This window comes from Podarcis vaucheri, assembly GCF_965113315.1.
Source record: "Podarcis vaucheri genome assembly, chromosome: 11".
Classification (NCBI taxonomy): domain Eukaryota; kingdom Metazoa; phylum Chordata; class Lepidosauria; order Squamata; family Lacertidae; genus Podarcis; species Podarcis vaucheri.
Window position 1 is genome coordinate 17419984 of NC_138749.1, and position 19024 is coordinate 17439007.

Consider the following 19024-nt stretch of genomic DNA (forward strand, 5'->3'; position numbering starts at 1 on the left):
CGTCTTGTATTTGTGCCTCTCATTTTTTTTGCCCAAGTGCAATACTTTACATTTCTCCCTGTTAAAATTAATCTTGTTTAAACCAGTTTAAGTCCACAGTGTAGACCTGCCTAAACTGGGTGGGACAACTAGTGGCCTCAAATATTCCCAGAAAACACCCAAAGCAAAAACTTGCTACAGAAATAACTAGGGTGCGAACAGCAACAAGAGAACAACCGTGTTTCTCCCTTTGTCAAAGACAGCAGCTTCTCCCAAGCTTCGACTATTTATTGTTCTCTTCCACATAACGAACAAAGAACGCTACAAAGCAGCAGCCCAGTAAAGCAATTGCAGAGGCAGAGATCACCACCACCACCACGCTCCCAGCAGCGCTGACCAGGAAGCCCAGGCCCACCCCAACAATGATCTGCGCCAGCTGGACCATGCAAGTGAGGGCAGCGCAGTCCACACCTTTTCCTCGTTTGTGCTCTCCGGCTTGTCCTCCGGTCTGGCCCTGAAAGCAAGCAGATATAGGAACTCCATCAAACAAGGCACAGCCGACCATACAATCCTGCCCTGTTGGTTTCACTGCATGAATCTCAGCTGTTCAAATACTACACAGTCTTGATGAGCAGGCAAGGCAAGACTTTGTTCTTGTGCCCACGATAAGTGGCATGATTTAAAGCTCTGGTGTCCTCCTCCCAGTTTTCTGAAACAGCCTCTGGGCTGCTGGAACCGCACAGAATAGGGAACAGTCACACGAACCACATGACTGGCAAGGAACTCTGCACATACTCTGAAACCCTACTCAAGCTGGTAGAATGTAGCTAGCCTTTCCTGGAATCAACTTCCTTTACAGAAATTGGGAATTGGCTTCATTGGTTTTGAAAGGGGTTTTCTCTTGAAGTTTTTGCTAAAACTTCCCCCCACTTGCTAGACTGCACGGCTGTTAAACTCTGCCTTGTGTTCCATGGACAGTTCATAAGGTTCTGTTAAATGATGTGTCCTCCAGGCTTTGGGGGAGTAAATCGAAAACTCCTTTGAAGTATGATGTTTCCCTACTAGCTTACATTGAAATCCAGGGCACTTGACTGAAGAGTCATCCAATTCACACTTAACAGGGAACAAGGGTGCTTTCTGAATGATAAATTAAAAGCATTGCAAGGTCAATGTGAAGTGCATTTTTCATAAATAATTAAATAAAATGGGTTTGTCATGAATGATACGCTATCTTATTTGCTGAACCATAATTACCCTTAGAAAGTTGGAGATAAAAACTCTTTTTATTAACAGAGCATGCAATTGAACTACCTTTCTAGTGCCATCATATCAAATACATATTTTAAAAAATATTTTTTACAATTGTATCCTGCCTTTCCTCTAGGGAAATAAAGGAACATGAGTGTGTGTGTGTGTGTGTGTGTGTGTGAGAGAGAGAGAGAGAGAGAGAGAGAGAGTTCTAATTTCTGGGAATAAAATTAAACATATACAGTTCCCCGCCCCACTCTTCATTTTATCCCACAACAACCCTGTGAAGTAGATTAGATGGAGAGATAGCGACTGGTCCAGGATCAACCAGTGAATTTCATAGCTCAGTGGGAATGTGAATCCAGATCTCCCCAGTTTTCTGACCACTGTGTTGCCTTATGTTAACAGAAGTGTGTAAAGTTCAGCAAAGAAGTTAGTTATCAAATGTCTGCAAATGTAACATGACAAGCTAAGGTTACCAAGATTTTTTTCTATGAAAAATGAATTTCACTAGTATGTGGGAGGAAAGTAGCTATGAGCCCTGTGTGGGTAATTAACAAAAAAAAATCGGCTGGGTGCCCTCTCCAGCGGGAGAGAGACCCTGGCAGAGTTAAAAACACTCAGAGTTATAACAAGCAGCATTATAACATGAAATACAGGTTGTTAGACCCTTTTCATATCCTGTTTAGTTTGCTTACAGTGCTTGCCCCCTCTCTCTCCCCTTCTTGCAATGAGCAGACCACTTACGGTTAAGTAAGTTTTAAAAATTTTACTTACTAAGTCCAAAAGTCTGGTTCATGCATTGTTCCATGCAGTAGCAAAGAGAACACAGGTGCAATATACAGAACGCAATGCATCCTGGTCTGTTACATGGCGCAGAAAGAGTGAGGAAAGGAAATCAAATAAGTTTCACTTTCTCCCTCATGGAGTTTGGGGGGGGGCATGACCTGGCTGAGTTTAGGAATAGTCCTCTCTGGTCTTAACCCCGTCATGCACTAACTAGCACTAGTTTGACTGCAATTTCCCACAACTAAAGTATGAAACATCGGGCTTGCAGTGCTTTCCACTTGATGAACTCTCAAGTCCTCTAAAGTACAAAAATCTAACATCCTTGAAAAAGTTCAGCCTCCGCAGCTTCTTCTGACCATGAAGCTAGCTCATGAGATGTGTTCAGCCTTGACTTCTATAATGAAGCTCTGCTCCTTGAGCATCCTGCCTTGCCTTCAGAACATTTGCTGATCCAGGCTGTCGTAGCCAATAAAATGTAATTCTTGGTGGGATTATTTTCATCCCATTCCGTGGATGACGTTGCAACAAAATATTGTGAGCAAAGAATACTGTGTGCAAAACACTGGTCTAAATCAGTGTGTGCAGATTTAATCCCTACGCGGGTGGCGCTGTGGGTTAAACCACAGAGCCTAGGACTTGCTGATCAGAAGGTCGGCAGTTCGAATCCCCGTGACGGGGTGAGCTCCCATTGCTTGGTCCCTGCTCCTGCCAACCTAGCAGTTCGAAAGCACGTCAAAGTGCAAGTAGATAAATAGGTACCGCTCTGGTGGGAAGGTAAATGGCTTAGTCATGCTGGCTGTATGACCCGGAAGCTGTACGCCGGCTCCCTCGGCCAATAAAGCGAGATGAGCACCGCAACCCCAGTGTCGGTCACGACTGGACCTAATGGTCAGGGGTCCCCTTTACCTTTTTAAGGCCTACTCCACTGGTTTTTAGCACTATTTATTTTCCCCTGAGATTTTAAGCAGAAAGTCTAGAAAAGCAGGGCTCAGGTGCCGTCAGCTGACTTTCAAGGTGTGAGCAATAAAGAGAGGCAACCTGGCTGTAGACTTCTGCACTCACTTCTTGCGTAACATCCAGAAAAGGAGTGGGGAGGGAAAGGCATGGGCGTTGTAACAAGGATGCTATAGAAAAGGATCTGACAACAACCATCCCTTCTAACTTACCTCTTCCTCCTCCTTGTGATAATCAGCAATGAGGTTGAATGGCACCGTGTATAATGTGCTGGACATTACGCCGAAGAGGGAACAGAGGGCCAAAGTCGAATACACCTTGGGAAAGAGCCCAATGAAGCCAGTGCCTAGCCCAAAAAGCAGGTATCCAATGAAGTAAAGTCCCTTTAATCCAATGTAAGGCAGAAGCGCTTTCTGCAAATCTGTTGGAAGAAAAAGATTGGGAAAGGGGTGGGGGATTTCTGTCTAAAAGGAAACCATTGGAATCATTGCTGAACATTATTTTATTTAGCAAGATTTATGTATTGTTTAATGTAGATCAAACTGGAGTGTGAAACGTCTGCAATATCTTTGAAAATAATATTACCTTCCTTCAAAGTGAAGCTGTTGACAGAATCTTACTAACTGTACCTCACTTCCTCCAAGGAGCTTGCATATGAAATCTGTTTGGTTTCAGCAGCTAAAAACTTTATATACCACCTCCAGACTACTCTTTGGGTCTTACCACGCATATCAATGAAGGAAGCTTGAAACTACCTTATACCTTATACTCCTACCATTCCTGTTCATGGAACATTTATATGCTGTCTGCTGCTGTGCTTGGAGCACCCTATTGCATCGTTCGGAGCACCCATCATCTCACATTTGTAGGATATTGACTGTGGAAAGGCATTCTGCCTCCATTTCAGAGACTTACCGCTCCTACCATTCTTGTTCATGGAAAATTTATCTGATTCTTAATAATTTGTGACTCCATGCACATATTATATGTTTATGAATTTTGAAACAGTACAGCGGTACCTTGGGTTACATATGCTTCAGGTTACATTCGCTTCAGGTTACAGACTCCACTAACCCAGAAATAGTACCTTGGGTTAAGAACTTTGCTTCAGGATGAGAACAGAAATCGTGTGGCGGCAGCGGGGGACCCCATTAGCTAAAGTGGTGCTTCAGGTTAAGAACAGTTTCAGGTTAAGAACGTGCCTCCGGAATGAATTAAGTACGTAACCAGAGGTACCACTATACAGTGTTATAAAAATATTGTCAGGATATTATTCTCCTGCCAACCTAACAGTTCAAAATCACGGTAAAGTGCAAGTAGATAAATAGGTACCACTCTGGCGGGAAGGTAAACGGCATTTCCGTGCACTGCTCTGGTTCGCCAGAAGCAGCTTAGTCATGCTGGCCACATGACCTGGAAGCTGTCTGTGGATAAACGCCGGCTCCCTCGGCCAATAAAGCGAGATGAGCGCCGCAACCCCGGAGTTGGTCACGACTGGACCTTTGCCTTTATATTATTAGCTGACATGGTTGTAGAGCATGAGCTCTACCATACAGCCCTGTTTCTGAACCTTGCCTCTGTCATAGCACCACCAGGAAGCCTTGGCACAAACCACCATTCTCACAGCCTCAACTTTGCTTCTGTAATGTGGGCATAAATAATATCGATCAACCTTACAAAGTTGTTGTATGGTCACATAGAGAATGTAGGCAAAATGCCCTGCCTGTATGAATGCACTTTATATTTGGGTCAGATCGCAAGTGATCCGTTTGTTGGTGGTACTCACAGGAATAAAGCGAGGAAGAGATGGCGTTGATGCACATCCCCCAGCATCCGATCTCTACTCCCCTTTCATAGGTTAGGTACGCTGTGGAGTTATGAGGTGCATAAGGATCACCACTGAATACAATCTGCAGTGTGCCAAAATAGAAAAGAATAAGAACAAGCTGTGCTGGTAATCACGCCTCTAAATAAAACAGGACACAAAATACTGGCTTCCAAGCAAATGTGCACAGGACTGCATCTGTGTTTATTTGATGTTGGTGACTTTAATTATGATGGTGATGGTGATATGTATTGTCAGCCAATTTTCTGCCAATAGCACAGGGCCAAGAATTGATAGTATTGCTGTCTGGCTTCTGTTTCAGATAGGCTTTCCAGCAGCACAATGCTACTCTATGTCTTTTCACACCAAACCATGGCTTGGCGGTACAATAACTAACCTGGGGCTCATGAATTTCCTTTTCCCTCTTTCTCCCCTCACAAAAGAAACACGTGGTCCCAGTTCCTGCTAAGTCATAGGGCTGTATCCAACTAAGATATACCAGTACTCACATCAGACCTACTGAAATTAATGGCCCTATGTTAGACATGCTCATTCATTTCAGTGGGTTGATTTTGAGTAGGACTAATGTGGAACTTGGGTGGCACTGTGGGTTAAACCACAGAGCCTAGGATTTGCCAATCAGAAGGCCGGCGGTTCGAATCCCTGCGACGGGGTGAGCTCCCGTTGCTCGGTCCCTGCTCCTGCCAACCTAGCAGTTCAAAAGCACCTCAAAGTGCAAGTAGATAAATAGGGACCGCTCCGGCAGCAAGGTAAATGGCATTTCCGTGTGCTGCTCTGGTTCGCCAGAAGCGGCTTAGTCATGCTGGCCACATGACCCAGAAGCTGTCTGCAGACAAAAGCCAGCTCCCTTGGCCTATAGAGCGAGATGAGCGCGCAACCCCAGAGTCGTTCACGACTGGACCTAATGGTCAGGGGTCCCTTTGCAACTCACTGCTTACTCTCTTGCCTGAAAACCAGGATTGTAAACTTCAGCTTGAACATGGTTTCCAATCCTCGCTTGTGGGGCAAACTATGTTTGGCTTTCCAAAGTTAAAACCATGCTCAAGGCAACTTACAAAATGTACAAAATTGCACCACTACAAACACAGCAAAAGCAGTCATAAACAATCAACAAGACATAAAAAAAAGAAATTGAACAATTTCCACATAAATCATAAGATCCAAAATAAACATACAGAAAATTAACAGCAACAACCCAGGTGGGAAAAGGCCTGCAAGGCAGGGAGCAGGTCTTCCAGGGCTCACAGCCAAGATGGTCTCAGTGGTTATCCCGTTCTTAGTAGCGCCAGTGCAGTGACAACCTCCACTAGCAAGGGGGAAGGATCAGACTTGAAAAACCCCCATACAAGTCTGAATAGCATCAAACAGAGATCCTGAAATGTCAGGTTTATTTCTGTTGCAAATGCTGCATACATTAATGTGGTAAACAAAAGAATTAATTGCTAGTTTCTAATTTATTTATTTTTAAATCGTTTTTATTAATTTTCCAATAGAAAACAGCCAATTAACATATCCATCAAATCATAATCATAATCCAATTAAAAACAATAAACTAAAATAAAAACAACAACCAAATTACAGTCCAAATTATTAATTATTAGTTTTTGGGGGGCTTCCCATAGTCTGGACCTCTGAAATATATCTCCAATATCTTCGTTCCTGCCTTGTTCTCTAGTTTCTAATTTTAAAATGTATGGTATGATTGTCAGTTCTACAGAATTCAAGAGTGAGGTGAAGGGGAGTCAAACATTTAGAACACAAATGGAAACCTTTGTGTTTTTATGACTGCCATTTTCATATTTTGGAGACTGCAGTAGATTCAACAGCAGAAACCTTTTTCGAAAAGTAAAAGATGATAAATCCAGCTACCCAGTGGACCCAGTTCTATGAAGAATGCTTGGAGGCATCCATTTTTTGTTCTTGGAAATCTAACTTGCCTGTTCTTGATGTTGACAACTGTGGAAATCTGCCATCATGCTGCATAAGCAAGCGAATGAAAGTTAAATCCTAAAAATTGAATTTGCCCAGAGGAAAGATGGTTACTTTTCCGTACCTGCCCCATGAAATCGGTGAAGAAGAGCATGTTGGAAAGGAAAGCTGTCCATCCCATCAGATGGCTCACACACAAGCAGCGGTAGTGGGAAGGCATGCTTAGGAGTGCTTTGAGGAGGGACTTAATGGTCATCTGCTTCTGAACCTGAAAGGAAGGATGTTCCAACGTTTCATTGAAAAGGCTCCCAACAGACTGGAGGATTCCCCCCCCCCCCCGTCTCTCCGCTCTTCAGCTCTCTTGTCCCCCTTCTCTTCCTCTCTCATAACACTAGAACTTGTGCACACCCAATTGTTAAGATGTGGGTGAACATATCAGACGACACAGCGATTCTTCAAACAGCTCTTGTTTATTCAGAGGCCAGAACAGAACTGAGCTGAAGGGCTCAGTAAGCCTGCTTATATAGAGCTCCAGTACAATGTTACTGTAGCAACTTTCTAAAACTATCCAATCACTGAACGTCACTTTCGATCCTTCATTTGCATAACTATCTACAGTATCCCCCTGCTGGCCCAGGGTGAGAACTTCAGTACATAACACCAATGAAGCTAAATGTTGGAAAATTCAGTACAGATAAAACACAGAACTTCATGCAGCACTTAGTTAAACTATGGAAATCGCTCCCACAGGAGACAGTGATGGCCACCAGCTTGGATGACTTTAAAAGAGGATTAGACAAATTCATGAAGATCTAGGCTATGTTCTAACCGCCTGTGTCAGAAGCAGTATGTCTCTGAATACTGTATGCTGGGAATCACAGGTGGGCAGAGTGCTGTTGTGCTCATGTCCAGTTTATAGGCTACCCCTAAGCATCTGGTAAGCCATTGTGTGAAAAGGATACTGGATTAGATGGGCCGATGGGCCATATTCTTAAAAGATGACTATTCTCAGGGCATGGTCTGTGGGCAGACGGTGCAGCTGAAGCAAAGGAGGTCTAGGTCAGGTCTTGTGCCTGGGTAGGAGACCACCTGGGAGCCCTACCTATTCTGCCTCAAGGTAGAATATAAATTTATTAGATGAATTATTAATAAAAAGTAACACCACTGTCTCTCCAGATACAGATGGATGATGCAGAAGTTTGTGGGAGTGGATGCCTTGCATGAAAATAAACCAGCACATGAAAGCAACTTTCAGAAGGCTGTTTTGAATGGTTGGCAAGGTGAAACAAGACATCTCACCCCACAGGAATTGCCTCTGGCTGACAGCTAAAGAGCTAAAGAAAGAAGGAATGCACTTTCTCTAGAAATATCAGATAGTTGGGGTTTTAGCTAAACCAGCAACTCAAGGCTCACTTCTATCTGAATTATCAGATCCAGCTGGTGTGCATTTGGATATCAAGTCTTCCTTATTCAATTTTGTGCTGCTTTGTTCACACTGGTTGCTTGCAACGCTATTGCTCCTTATACGCCTACCTGTCCTGATCCAGCAAATCTGTTTTTTAACAACGTTTTGCAGTTAGGAAAGTGACAGGGAAATGCACTGAAACGTGAGGGCTGAACAAATGATTAACAGGAAGACATGCAAACGCCCCACAAGGATATCATGTTGAATGCTCATTGTTGTATAACTGCCCCGCAAACAAATGAGAACAAATGTTCAAGAAAGTCTGGGCACAGTCTAACCAATGCATAAACTTTGTGCATACAAATCAAGATGAAGGCTGGATAAATAGATTGTCTGGAGGAGCCCTGAATCACTCTGGAAGTGTGATTAAATAGCAGGGTAAACAAGCTTGAAATAAACAAATGCCTCCCCCCAAAAAAAATTCATTTCACATAATTTCCTTGAATGTGTTTTTGTTTGGATGTGAAACTGCTTAGCAGACGCAAGAGCAACAGTGTCAGACCATTGATCAATCTGGCCTAGTACTTTGAATTCTGATTAGCAGTGGCTCACCATGGTATATATTGCCAGTGATGTAAAACACATCTACAGATCCCAGAACAAGATTGGCACAATCCTAAGAAAAAATCTTCCTTGTTGGCACAAGGCTGGCACAACACAGCTGTGATCAAAGGAGCAGAATGTAAGCCCCACTGGCTTCAAAATATATCAACTTGCTACCAAATATTCATGCAGATCAACTTCACTTGAAAATAAACACTTCAGAAAATTCTGGCCAAAGTTATGTCAGTTTTTACATGGGTGACTCATGGCCATTTTCAGATCTAGATGCAAAATTATCTGCTTATCTGAATCTTCATATGTCTTTAGGAAACAAGGTACATGTTAACATTTCATTTTCCCCAGACTCTGGCTACAATCCTGTGCACATTTATCTGGGAGTAAGCCTCACCGAACAAAGTGGGACTTACCTCTAAATAAGCATGCATAGGACCATTTCCAGGTCCTTTTTCAAAGAGCTGGTTTTTTAAAAAATGTTTCAGTAGAATGCACAAGATGCTTAATGCAATTCAGAATTCTGTGTTGTTAGACCAAGAACCATGCAAAAGCTGTTGACATCTGTAATGTATGCAGCATGTACTGACCAGCTGACTCCTTTTCACTAAACGCATTAACTTGAGGACCTGGCTGAGGGACAGCTGAATATAGTGATGCTTTGCCAAGATCCAAGATCCTTCTTGGCTAAGTGCAAGACATGGAATCTGAGCAAAGTTAATCAAGATCAGTGAACTCAGATAGCTGGGCACACATATTGCTCTCTGGGATTGCAGCCAACGACTTATCTTTAAAAATGTAAAGCTAAATGTAAAGCTATTAGAAGAGGAGCCTGCAGACTGTGGGTTTCATTCACAGGGGACCACAGAATATTAATTACTGTGACACAATAGGTCTTACTTCACAAAGAGCCTGTCAGATAACAGTCACACAGAGATCGAAGTTTGGAGTTCAATATTGCACTCTTGTAATCGTTCCATCAGTGCAAGCATTCCAGCTTCTCCTTGCATGCTGTTCTGGGAGTCCTCCTGACCTTCAAGCCAATTTTGGGAGGTGCAGGGGGAGTGGGAGCACAACTGCACAAGTGAAAGTCCTTCCCCCAAAAGGGCTGATCAGGTGAATCCCGCCCAATATTTCTTATTTCTGCACCAAGTCAGAAGGGAGGAACCACCATACAAGATACTTAGTATCTCGGTGTAATCTGGGGTAATTTAATGATTATATCCAAGGGGAACAGTCTAGTGAAAGTGTGTTGCAGTTAAGTTCCACTAAAAGTAATGTGATGTTTATATGGACCACCCATTCAATTTCACTGCCTTTAACAGAGACTGCAATGCATTCCTGTGCTTGCGTACTCATAAGTCCCACTGAGTTCAATGGGGCTTATTCCTAGATAAGTGAGTACTGTATAAGATTGTAGCCTCCATCATAACTAACTTTTTAAGATCATGCCCAAAGTATAGGAAATAGGCCATTCATAAAGGTTATGTGTTGGAACCAGACTAAGTTAGTTGAACTTAGGTCCCATTGAAAAAGACAGGGCAAGTTAGTCATGACTTAACTGAAGTTCTTTTGATTTCAATGGGAACTAGGCACAACTTACTTAGTCAGGACCCAGCCCCATGTTCTGGCCTCCATTTTTATTTTGGATAACCTGATCATCCAAATTGATAACATCACTTTCCACTTCACATGAGGGTCCAGAGTTACCATGTCAAATATATTAGAATTAAAGGCAGAGATGACAATCTAAAAAAGGCACAATTACCTGAATGTCTTCTTTGAGGGTGGGCTTCCCTTGCTGAGATAAAACCCGTATTTCATTATATCCGCTGTTAAAATAGCCATTCTTGACTTTTCCTATGGAACCATACGGATAGGGCTCAGCTGTTTTCAGCAGGGCTTCGGATTCTACCTTGTCAGCGAGAGACGTTTCGGGAATACTGCACAAGTGTACAGTAAGGCAGATCAGGAACACAAGAGCAGCATAAAAGAACATCACCTGGAATTCTGATCCCAAATATTTTCCCAAGACAGTATGCCCCCAGTCGATGGCACCTGTAAGGTAGCCAAGGGCCCCTCCTAGACCTAAAAAAGAACAGAAAAATAAAGACAGTAGAATCGTATTTAACATCAACATGTCAGGCTATTTGTGTGCCCCTTCCAAGAGAGCTCCAGAGAGTGGCAACATAAGAACGGGCCTTTTCTGTGGTGGCTTCCCAATTGTGGAATGCTTCTCCCAGGGAGCCTCACCTGGCACCTTCACTATAAATCTTTAGGTGCCAGGCAAAAGCATTTTTTCTATAACCAGGCCTTTGCTGAATAAACAATGTATGGCCTTTTAAAAGTGTTTGTGGGAGGGGAGCTATGTGTTGTTGCTTGTTGATAGGGGTGGGACAAAGATGAGTGATCAGAGGAAGAAGAGGGAGCCGACTGGGAGGAAGCGGTGTTGGAAGCTGAATAGGTAACAAGGTTTAGTGAGTGAGAAGAGGCTGTGGCAGAGAGCAGTCCAGAAGCAGAGGCTGGAGAAGAAGAGGGCCAGGAGACAGAGATGAGGCAGGTTGCTGAAGAAGCCGGGTGTGTCCCCATCCAGCTGCAACCAGCTCCCAGAACCAGAAGAGGTACGGAGAGGGAGGAGCAAAGGCAGACAAGGTGAATACAGTAAGTCTCTGCTTGCGAAAAACTGGGGGAGGAGGAAATGTAGTGAACTTTGGGGAAGTGATGACCTTCAATCCTTACAACTGCCTCATAGGAGCAAGATCTACTGGGATGAGTTGCTGTGCTCACTAGGCCTGACCCCCTGAGTCAACCTACTTCCTTGAATTAAGAGTTAACTTCACTGACACAGTGTGATTTTTTGCTGACAGCATGCGAGTGAGTGTAGAACGTAGTATGTTGTACAAAAGTAAAATATAGACTCATTGCCCTTCCCACCACTGGGACGTGGCCCCTGGGAGTCTACCCAGAAAGAAATGTTGCCCTAGGACTGGAAAAGGACCCTTGCTACATTAACGTTATGACGCTACAGATTCTAGTAACAGCTTGCTTCATGGGAAATTGTCAGTGTAACGTTTACCATGCATTTGCAAGTGCTTCTAAAATGCACCCACAAATACTATGGTTAGCAGGATATGCAATAATATAAAGGCCAAATCTATGTATATAACCCACAATTTAAGTAACTGCTAGGGGCTGACGTCACTCAGACTGCAATGCAACACAACCTTCTCTTTGTTTAGTGGTGGTGTGGTCGGCAGGCATTTGAATCACATGGAACTTCCTTCCATCTCTCAACACCATCCAGTGTCACTTTGGATGTGACCTCGTAAGAGACTCTGGATTTGAGAAAATAAAAACTCTCATTTATGGTGGGGAGAAAGTTTCTGGGAAAATATTCCAAGCTGGGGGGAAATAATGCCTTTTCTTTCATGACCTTCCCCACCCCACCCCCAAATCATGAAAATACTGTTGACCCTGGAGGGAAAGGAGTAAAGAGCATGCAGCCAGGCCAGGCCATGGAGAATCCAAGTGGTAAGAAGCAGAAGAGTAAGATGGGATGACAGGTGAGGAGAGCAGCAGCCATAATGAGTCAATAAGGACTGGGCTTTGTGGGGAGAACCTCCTAGCTCAGAGCAAGGCTATAGAGGGAACAGAACAATGATGGAGGTGATGGGAGTTACAGCCCAACATCTAAAGGACCACAGATTCTCCCTCTGTGGGTTAGAAGGAGCCCATACGCTTTTGTTAGCTCCTCATGAAAATTCACCAGCATTTCAGTGCAAAGTTCTCCCAATAAACACATTTTTGTATGCAGTTTGGACTAACATACACACTTTGCAAGCAAATTCCTATGTGTTTGTTTGGAGAATTAGTACAAATTAGATAGTTTTCACATTACTATGCACACAAAATCAAATCCCCCCCATCCCTAGCCAAGTAGGATAGAAATATAGAAACAAAGCCTTGTAGCTGGAAGGGACCGCAATAGTGATCTAGTCCAACCTCTGCAATCCAGGAATCTTTAAGCCCAGAATTATTTATCTATTTAAAATCCACACTGTTGCTTTTAAAAAATATCAAGATGGTGTCCAACATATAATAATAAAATCAACAACAGTATCCATAGAAGCACCAACAAAACATCAATAAATATTGATGAGTCAAAAAGAGAAAATTCATATTTATTATGGGTCCAACATCTTGAGGACCACAGGTTCCCTAATATAATCATATTTATTCTTCTTTGAAGGGCTAAAGATATTAAACCAAAGAAGCCAAATACCCAGCACCGTACATTCTTTAAGCACATAACTTTCCCTATAGAGTTCTGGGAACTGTAGCTTGTTAAGAGTGCTGGGAATTGCAGCTCTGTGAGGGGTAAGCTACAGTTGCCAGGATTCTTGGGCGGGTATTCTGTGCTTTAAACGTACAATGTGCACACCGTCCCAAACTTCTTGGCATCTCTTTTGTATGTCTTGAGGATTTGCATGGCATAATAAGCAGATGTGTAACATCTAAATGGAAAATAAACTCTGCATTGCATCTGATAGCAGCAATATCAAAAGGCATGACAGGCAAATTTATTTCCCACCAGACACTGGGGGTGAGTGGGGAGAGGATGGGACAACCACACTCTTCTAAACGGTATTTAAATATGCAGCAGAGTCCACATCTAGTTTCCTGAGGTGTAAGTTTTACTAAGCCCATTGGGACTTACTTTCTATAGTCAATGTGGCTAGGAGTTGACAATCCAGGAGTTTCAAAAGCTTGTGCTGTTGTACCTTCTCTGGCCCTTTGCTGGGTTTCAGTTCCCATTGTGGAAAATACAGTGGCACCTTGGATTACATACGCTACAGGTTACATATGCTTCAGGATACAGACTCCGCTAACCCAGAAATAGTGCTTCAGGTTAAGAACTTTGCTTCAGGATGAGAACAGAAATCGTGCTCCGGGGGCACAGCGGCAGCAGCGGGAGGCCCCAATAGCTAAAGTGGTGCTTCAGGTTAAGAACAGTTTCAGGTTAAGTACGGACCTCCGGAACGAATTAAGTACTTAACCCGAGGTACAAATATGCAAAAACAGAACAGTATAGCAACCCAATACATGCCAAAAGCAGGAGGAAACTCTTGCTTGTTTGGCTTCAATTTTAATTGTAGGATGTTACTTCTTTCAAAAGAAGCTGTTCCTCCAGATCCTCTCTGTAGCAGCTTCAGCGGTCACAAGATGACCTGTTAAACAATGCTTGTTACTGAAGCACTGCATCAGATGACCAACTTGTTCAAGAAGCTTAAGCATGGGAAGACAGGAAGGAACTCCAAGCAGCTGCCACCTTTCTCTCTCCCTCATCGCGCCGTATGATTAAAGGGAGGGGAAAGAGAACTGTTCAGATGCTATGAGTTTTACCTGTCAGGAGGGCATGATAATGAAGCCCTTTCTCCTTGTCCTGGTGAGAGCAGACGTCAAATAAATACGCCTTGATGGGACCATCAATGAAGTCAGCAGCAAAATCAAAGAGCACCACTCCCAGCATGGTGATAACTATAGCCCAAGTCCTCTGGGTGCCTCTGTCTGCAACCAAAGCTGCAAAAGAAGAAATTGGTTCACTTTACAGCTGTTTCCTAGACACCGTGGAGTACTGAGGGCCAATGCGGCTGCAATTTTCTGCTGCTTTCTTCGCTCACAAAAGCCATCGCTTGCACGGGAAATCTCTAACAGGAATGCTGGGGGCTTCTCAATCTGTGATTGTTCTAAGATTGCAGCAATTTTCACTTTTTTATTTTTGTGCATTAGATGTGTCAGTAGGTTCCAAAATGGACCCTCACCCACTCGTACCTTACTTCCTTGCAGCTGGCTGTGCCAGTCTCTTTCAGAAGGGATCTAGGAACAGAGGTGTATGGCTGGAGCAACTGACTGGGAGAAGGTAAGGTGCAGGAGGGGAGATTTCACTCCTCTTACACGGCACTGTCAAAGGCAGTATACCTCTGTGTACCAGTTGCATACCCTCCAACATTCCTCAGATGAAAATAGGGACATTTTCATCTGAGAAATGTTGGAGTGTAGACTGCTTCTTTGGCATCTGTGTTTCTGCCTCTGCCCCCCAGGAGCTTTCACTCCCCCTCAAAATAATAATAATAATAATAATAATAATAATAATAATAATAATAATAATAATAATAATTTTTAATTTATACCCTGCCAATCTGGCTGGGTTTCCCCAGCCACTCTGGGCAGCTTCCAACAGAATATTAAAATACAATAGTCTATTAAACATTAAAAGCTTCCCTAAACAGGGCTGCCTTCAGATGTCTACTAAAAGTCTGGTAGTTGTTTTTGTCTTTGACACCTGTTGGGAAAATGTTCCACAGGGCGGGTGCCACTACCGAGAAGGCCCTCTGCCTGGTTCCCTGTAAAACGACCCTCCTCAACCCCCCCCAATTTGTCATCCTAAATCATTCCAATTCATTATATGTACCAGCTCATGAATGATGTGCATCAGTCCTACTCTATAGCCTGCCCCTGAAACCACTGCAATATCTCCAGTACTCGGTTACATGAATGGGGATGCTGGGTTCCAGTTAGGGCAACTATATCACTGTTCTTATGGCCAACAAAGCTGGGGACTCAACCATTGCAGCTTTTCTTTCCCAAACGTATTCTACCCCTCTGGTCTGGTCCGTTTACCCACCACTCCCTCGCTCCACCTTCTGTGTGATACACCTGGATGAGAAAGGGAAATAACAAAAGGACAGAGGGAAGCTGTCTGGAGCAGTGGAGGCCATTAAGTCTTCTGCTTCATTGGGATGAAGAAGTCGCAATCTCGGGGTGGCAAGCTGGCAGCCGAAATCACACAGTCAAAGTTGATTTATGTGTTGAGCCAGGACACACCAAAGGCTTCATTAGGCACCTGATTATATTTTATTTTCCACAACAGACTCTTATCACACACTGGAAGGGAATAGCTGGCTTTGAACCACTTTAGTTGGTATTAACTCACTTGGTAAAAATCCATTTAACTCAATTGATTGCAGTGGAACAAAGGCAATTTAAATGCAAGACCCAATTGTATTGCAACACCTCCATTCTTGAATTCCCTGTTGTTTCTGCAGGATGACTACTGAGTCAGTGGCTAGGGATGTAGGGTTAACAGCGTCAAAAATCTATTGGATTTTTAATCTACCAGAGCACTTTCAAAGAAGTTTCAAAGCCCGTTTTAACAGCCCAGTCATCTTGACTGCTGAACCTCACAAGGTTATTGCAGGAAGTTCCTCATTTCGAAAGCCTCTAAAGAATGTGTCGTGAATTGGTCCTTAATTGTGGTAAAATAAGCACCCACAGCTGCTTTTTTTATTTACATGGCCACTGCAGTTTGAGAAGGCTATCGAGTAACTAGAGTGTCTCCATAGAGGAAGGGGACAAAGATGGGGAGGGTTCTAGAGACCAAGTCCTATGAAGATAGGTTGATGGAGCTGGGCATGGAGAAGAGATTAATTAAGAGACAATATGAAAGCAAGCTTTATATATCTGAGGGGATGCCACACAGATGGTGGAGCAAATTTGCTTTTTGTTCCTTCAGAAGGCAAGGCCACAGTTAATGGACTCAAATTACAAGAAAGGGGTTTCTGACTAAACATTAGGAAAATCTTCCTGAGAATGGAGCAGACTAGCTCAAAAGAGGTGGTCATCCAGCCATCAGGGATTTATTGGCAAGGGTTGGACTGGATGACCTTTGAGATCCCTTCCTGCTCTATGATTCTAATAAAACCAGTTACCTGTTGTTAAGTGCCTCTGCTGTAAGCACCTTAAATTTAGGCATCCTAAAAGATGTTGTAGGGATTACTGATGTTTATTTATTGCATTTTTACCCCACATTTTCCCCAAGGGGTTCAAGGTGGCCTACACATTTCTCTTCCTTCCAATGTTATCTTCACAAGAACCCTGTGAGGTAGCCTAGGCCAAGATTGACTGGCCTAAGGTCATCCAATGAACTTCATAGCTGCATTGCGGTTTGAACCCTGGTCTCCCAGGTCCTAGTCTAACACTATAACTACTACACCATGCTGGTGTATGTGAAGTACTTGAACAATCAATAAGAGCATTTGTGTTTTATTAATTGGGACTTTGAAGTGCTTCACAGACACTGTCCATTATTATTATTATTATTATTATTATTATTATTATTATTATTATTATAGTTGTTGTTGTTGTAACTTTCTGCCAGTATTAGCCTCTGCATCATGGAATCACAGCATAGTTCAACTTTTTCATGAAATAAACAATGATTAAAATGATTAGTCTCAAAATGAAATTAGCTCTTTGCCTATTTTCTTTACTCCTGGAACCTGTCTATGACTGGAAAGAGGCGACTCTGGCAGCAACAGTCGTATCAAACATGCATGCAGAATACAAACAGCATTTGCGTCCAAGCCTCCTTCAAACACAAGGTTCAGCCCTGTAGTGCAAAAGGTCTTTTATTTCACACATTAGTTAATTTTCACGGTGCTAGCTAATCCTTCACAGACACATAACTAAATATGCATGCTTCAAACTTGTTGAGAAAGCTTGCATTTTCAATCGAGGGTGGGAGGGGAATCCACTGTTCCACCCACCCACCCACATCTTCGGATTCACAAAGGTGCATTTTGCACGGCTCAACAAAGTGTTCAGTTACTCACCTGAGACAACTGTCTCTCCATTGAGGTACAGGGCCATCCCTACCAGCATCATAATGCCCAGGACCAGGATGTAAGGTCTCCGCTTGCCCCAGGCTGAATTGCAGTGGTCACTGGCCGAGCCAACCACAGGCTGCAGCACAAAACCAAGGATGGGGCTTATGAGCCAGACGAGGCTATAAAGGCTTTTGGGGAGCCCCACGCTGAGCAGCACAGGTGTGACGAAGGCAGCCTCCACGGCGTAGCAGAACTCTCGGCCGAACATGGCCATGCTGTGCATCACCAACCTCCCCGTTGCCTTCTTCGGGGGCTCCACGGGCCTGAAGGGCTCTCCAGCTGCCAAGGACTGCAGCATGGTTTCCTCTTTGCCGCTGCTGCATTCCATGCTGGCGATGCCCAACTCACAGGGGCGCGGAAGCGTCCCACCGAAATCCTGCCTGGTTAGAGTCATCGGGCTGCTTTCTGGGAGCGCGCTCTGCCAGGCATGGATCTCGGGTCAGCCGGTAGGAAAAGGAGCTGGAGGAGGGGCGCGCACATACTTTTCAGGGCTCTCTGGAATCACAAGTTGCACGAGGGGGGAGTGGCGGGGGGAGTGTGCGTCTTGTGTGTGTCTGCGGCGGAAGATTAGCACAATTAGAGCGCCTGGCTCGCTGGGGAGTTCTCAGCTATGACTGGAGGATTATCTCAGAGAAAGGGGGGGTGGATGTGGATCATGTGTGTATACTATGCTCACATGCCCGAAGCCAAAGTTAGTCGGAAGGCAAAAGTTAATAGTCGGAAGACACTGGTGCATCAGCCACTTTTTTTGCATGTTGCAAGGAAGAGTATCCTTTCCATGGTTTCATTTCAGGCAACAAGTTGCTTGCAGAGCAGAACTGCTTTTAAGATAGTCTGGAGGAAGAAATGGCAGGAGGCTGGCAATCCTTCCTTGTGGTATTTAATCCTGTGTGCTTTGAAGTTTGGCTTTCATGCTTCCTAGGGCCTGTGTTCCCAAGGAATGTTCAGGCTCTCTCCCCCTCCCCTCCAGATCTCATGTAAAGCAGTGAAAGTCTATGTCTTTCGCACGAGAAAATAAAAGTAAAATGTACAGGCAGCATTCTAACCCTCACTTAGCATTCCGGCCAATGAATGTAAAGGAATTGTATTTCTTTCCAAATTATCTTATCCAGCTTTGTGATTCCACTTTTGTGCTGATGAGACTCTAAAAATTTCATTAATTACTACTGTTTTAGCATTTACCAAGGAATAAGAATAAGCTAACTGCTAAACAAAGCACAGAAGTAATATGAATTCTGGCTAGAGGGCTGACTCACCACTTAAGTAAGATGCGCAGACCAAAGATCAAGACAAAGACGTCTTGGATACGGAATGTCTGAGATCACATCCCATCTCTACCAAGCACTTATTGTGGGCTTTAACCAAGCCACCATCATGCAACTTGGAAGTATAAAGCAGAAGAGTGGCTTGCTTTGCAGAGTAATGCTAGGCACTCCGCAGAGCAAAACTGCAGTCCTACTGCTCAGAAGTATGAACTCTGGCTTAAAGGTAAAGTAAAGGGACCCCTGACCATTAGGTCCAGTCGTGAACGAC

General features: G+C 43.7%; 1 protein-coding gene across 1 annotated transcript; it reads right to left on the minus strand.

The window, feature by feature from the left end:
- Positions 1-236: 236 nt before the first annotated feature.
- On the minus strand, positions 237-17985 carry SLC45A2 (solute carrier family 45 member 2). Its single transcript, XM_082242015.1, has 7 exons — positions 17438-17985; positions 14169-14345; positions 10534-10853; positions 6870-7013; positions 4757-4880; positions 3183-3391; positions 237-493 (listed from the first exon to the last, which is right to left on the minus strand). The coding sequence occupies exons 1-7, from the start codon at positions 17883-17885 to the stop codon at positions 263-265; spliced, it is 1653 nt and encodes a 550-aa protein (XP_082098141.1). The 5' UTR covers positions 17886-17985; the 3' UTR covers positions 237-262.
- Between the last annotated feature and the right edge of the window lie 1039 nt (positions 17986-19024).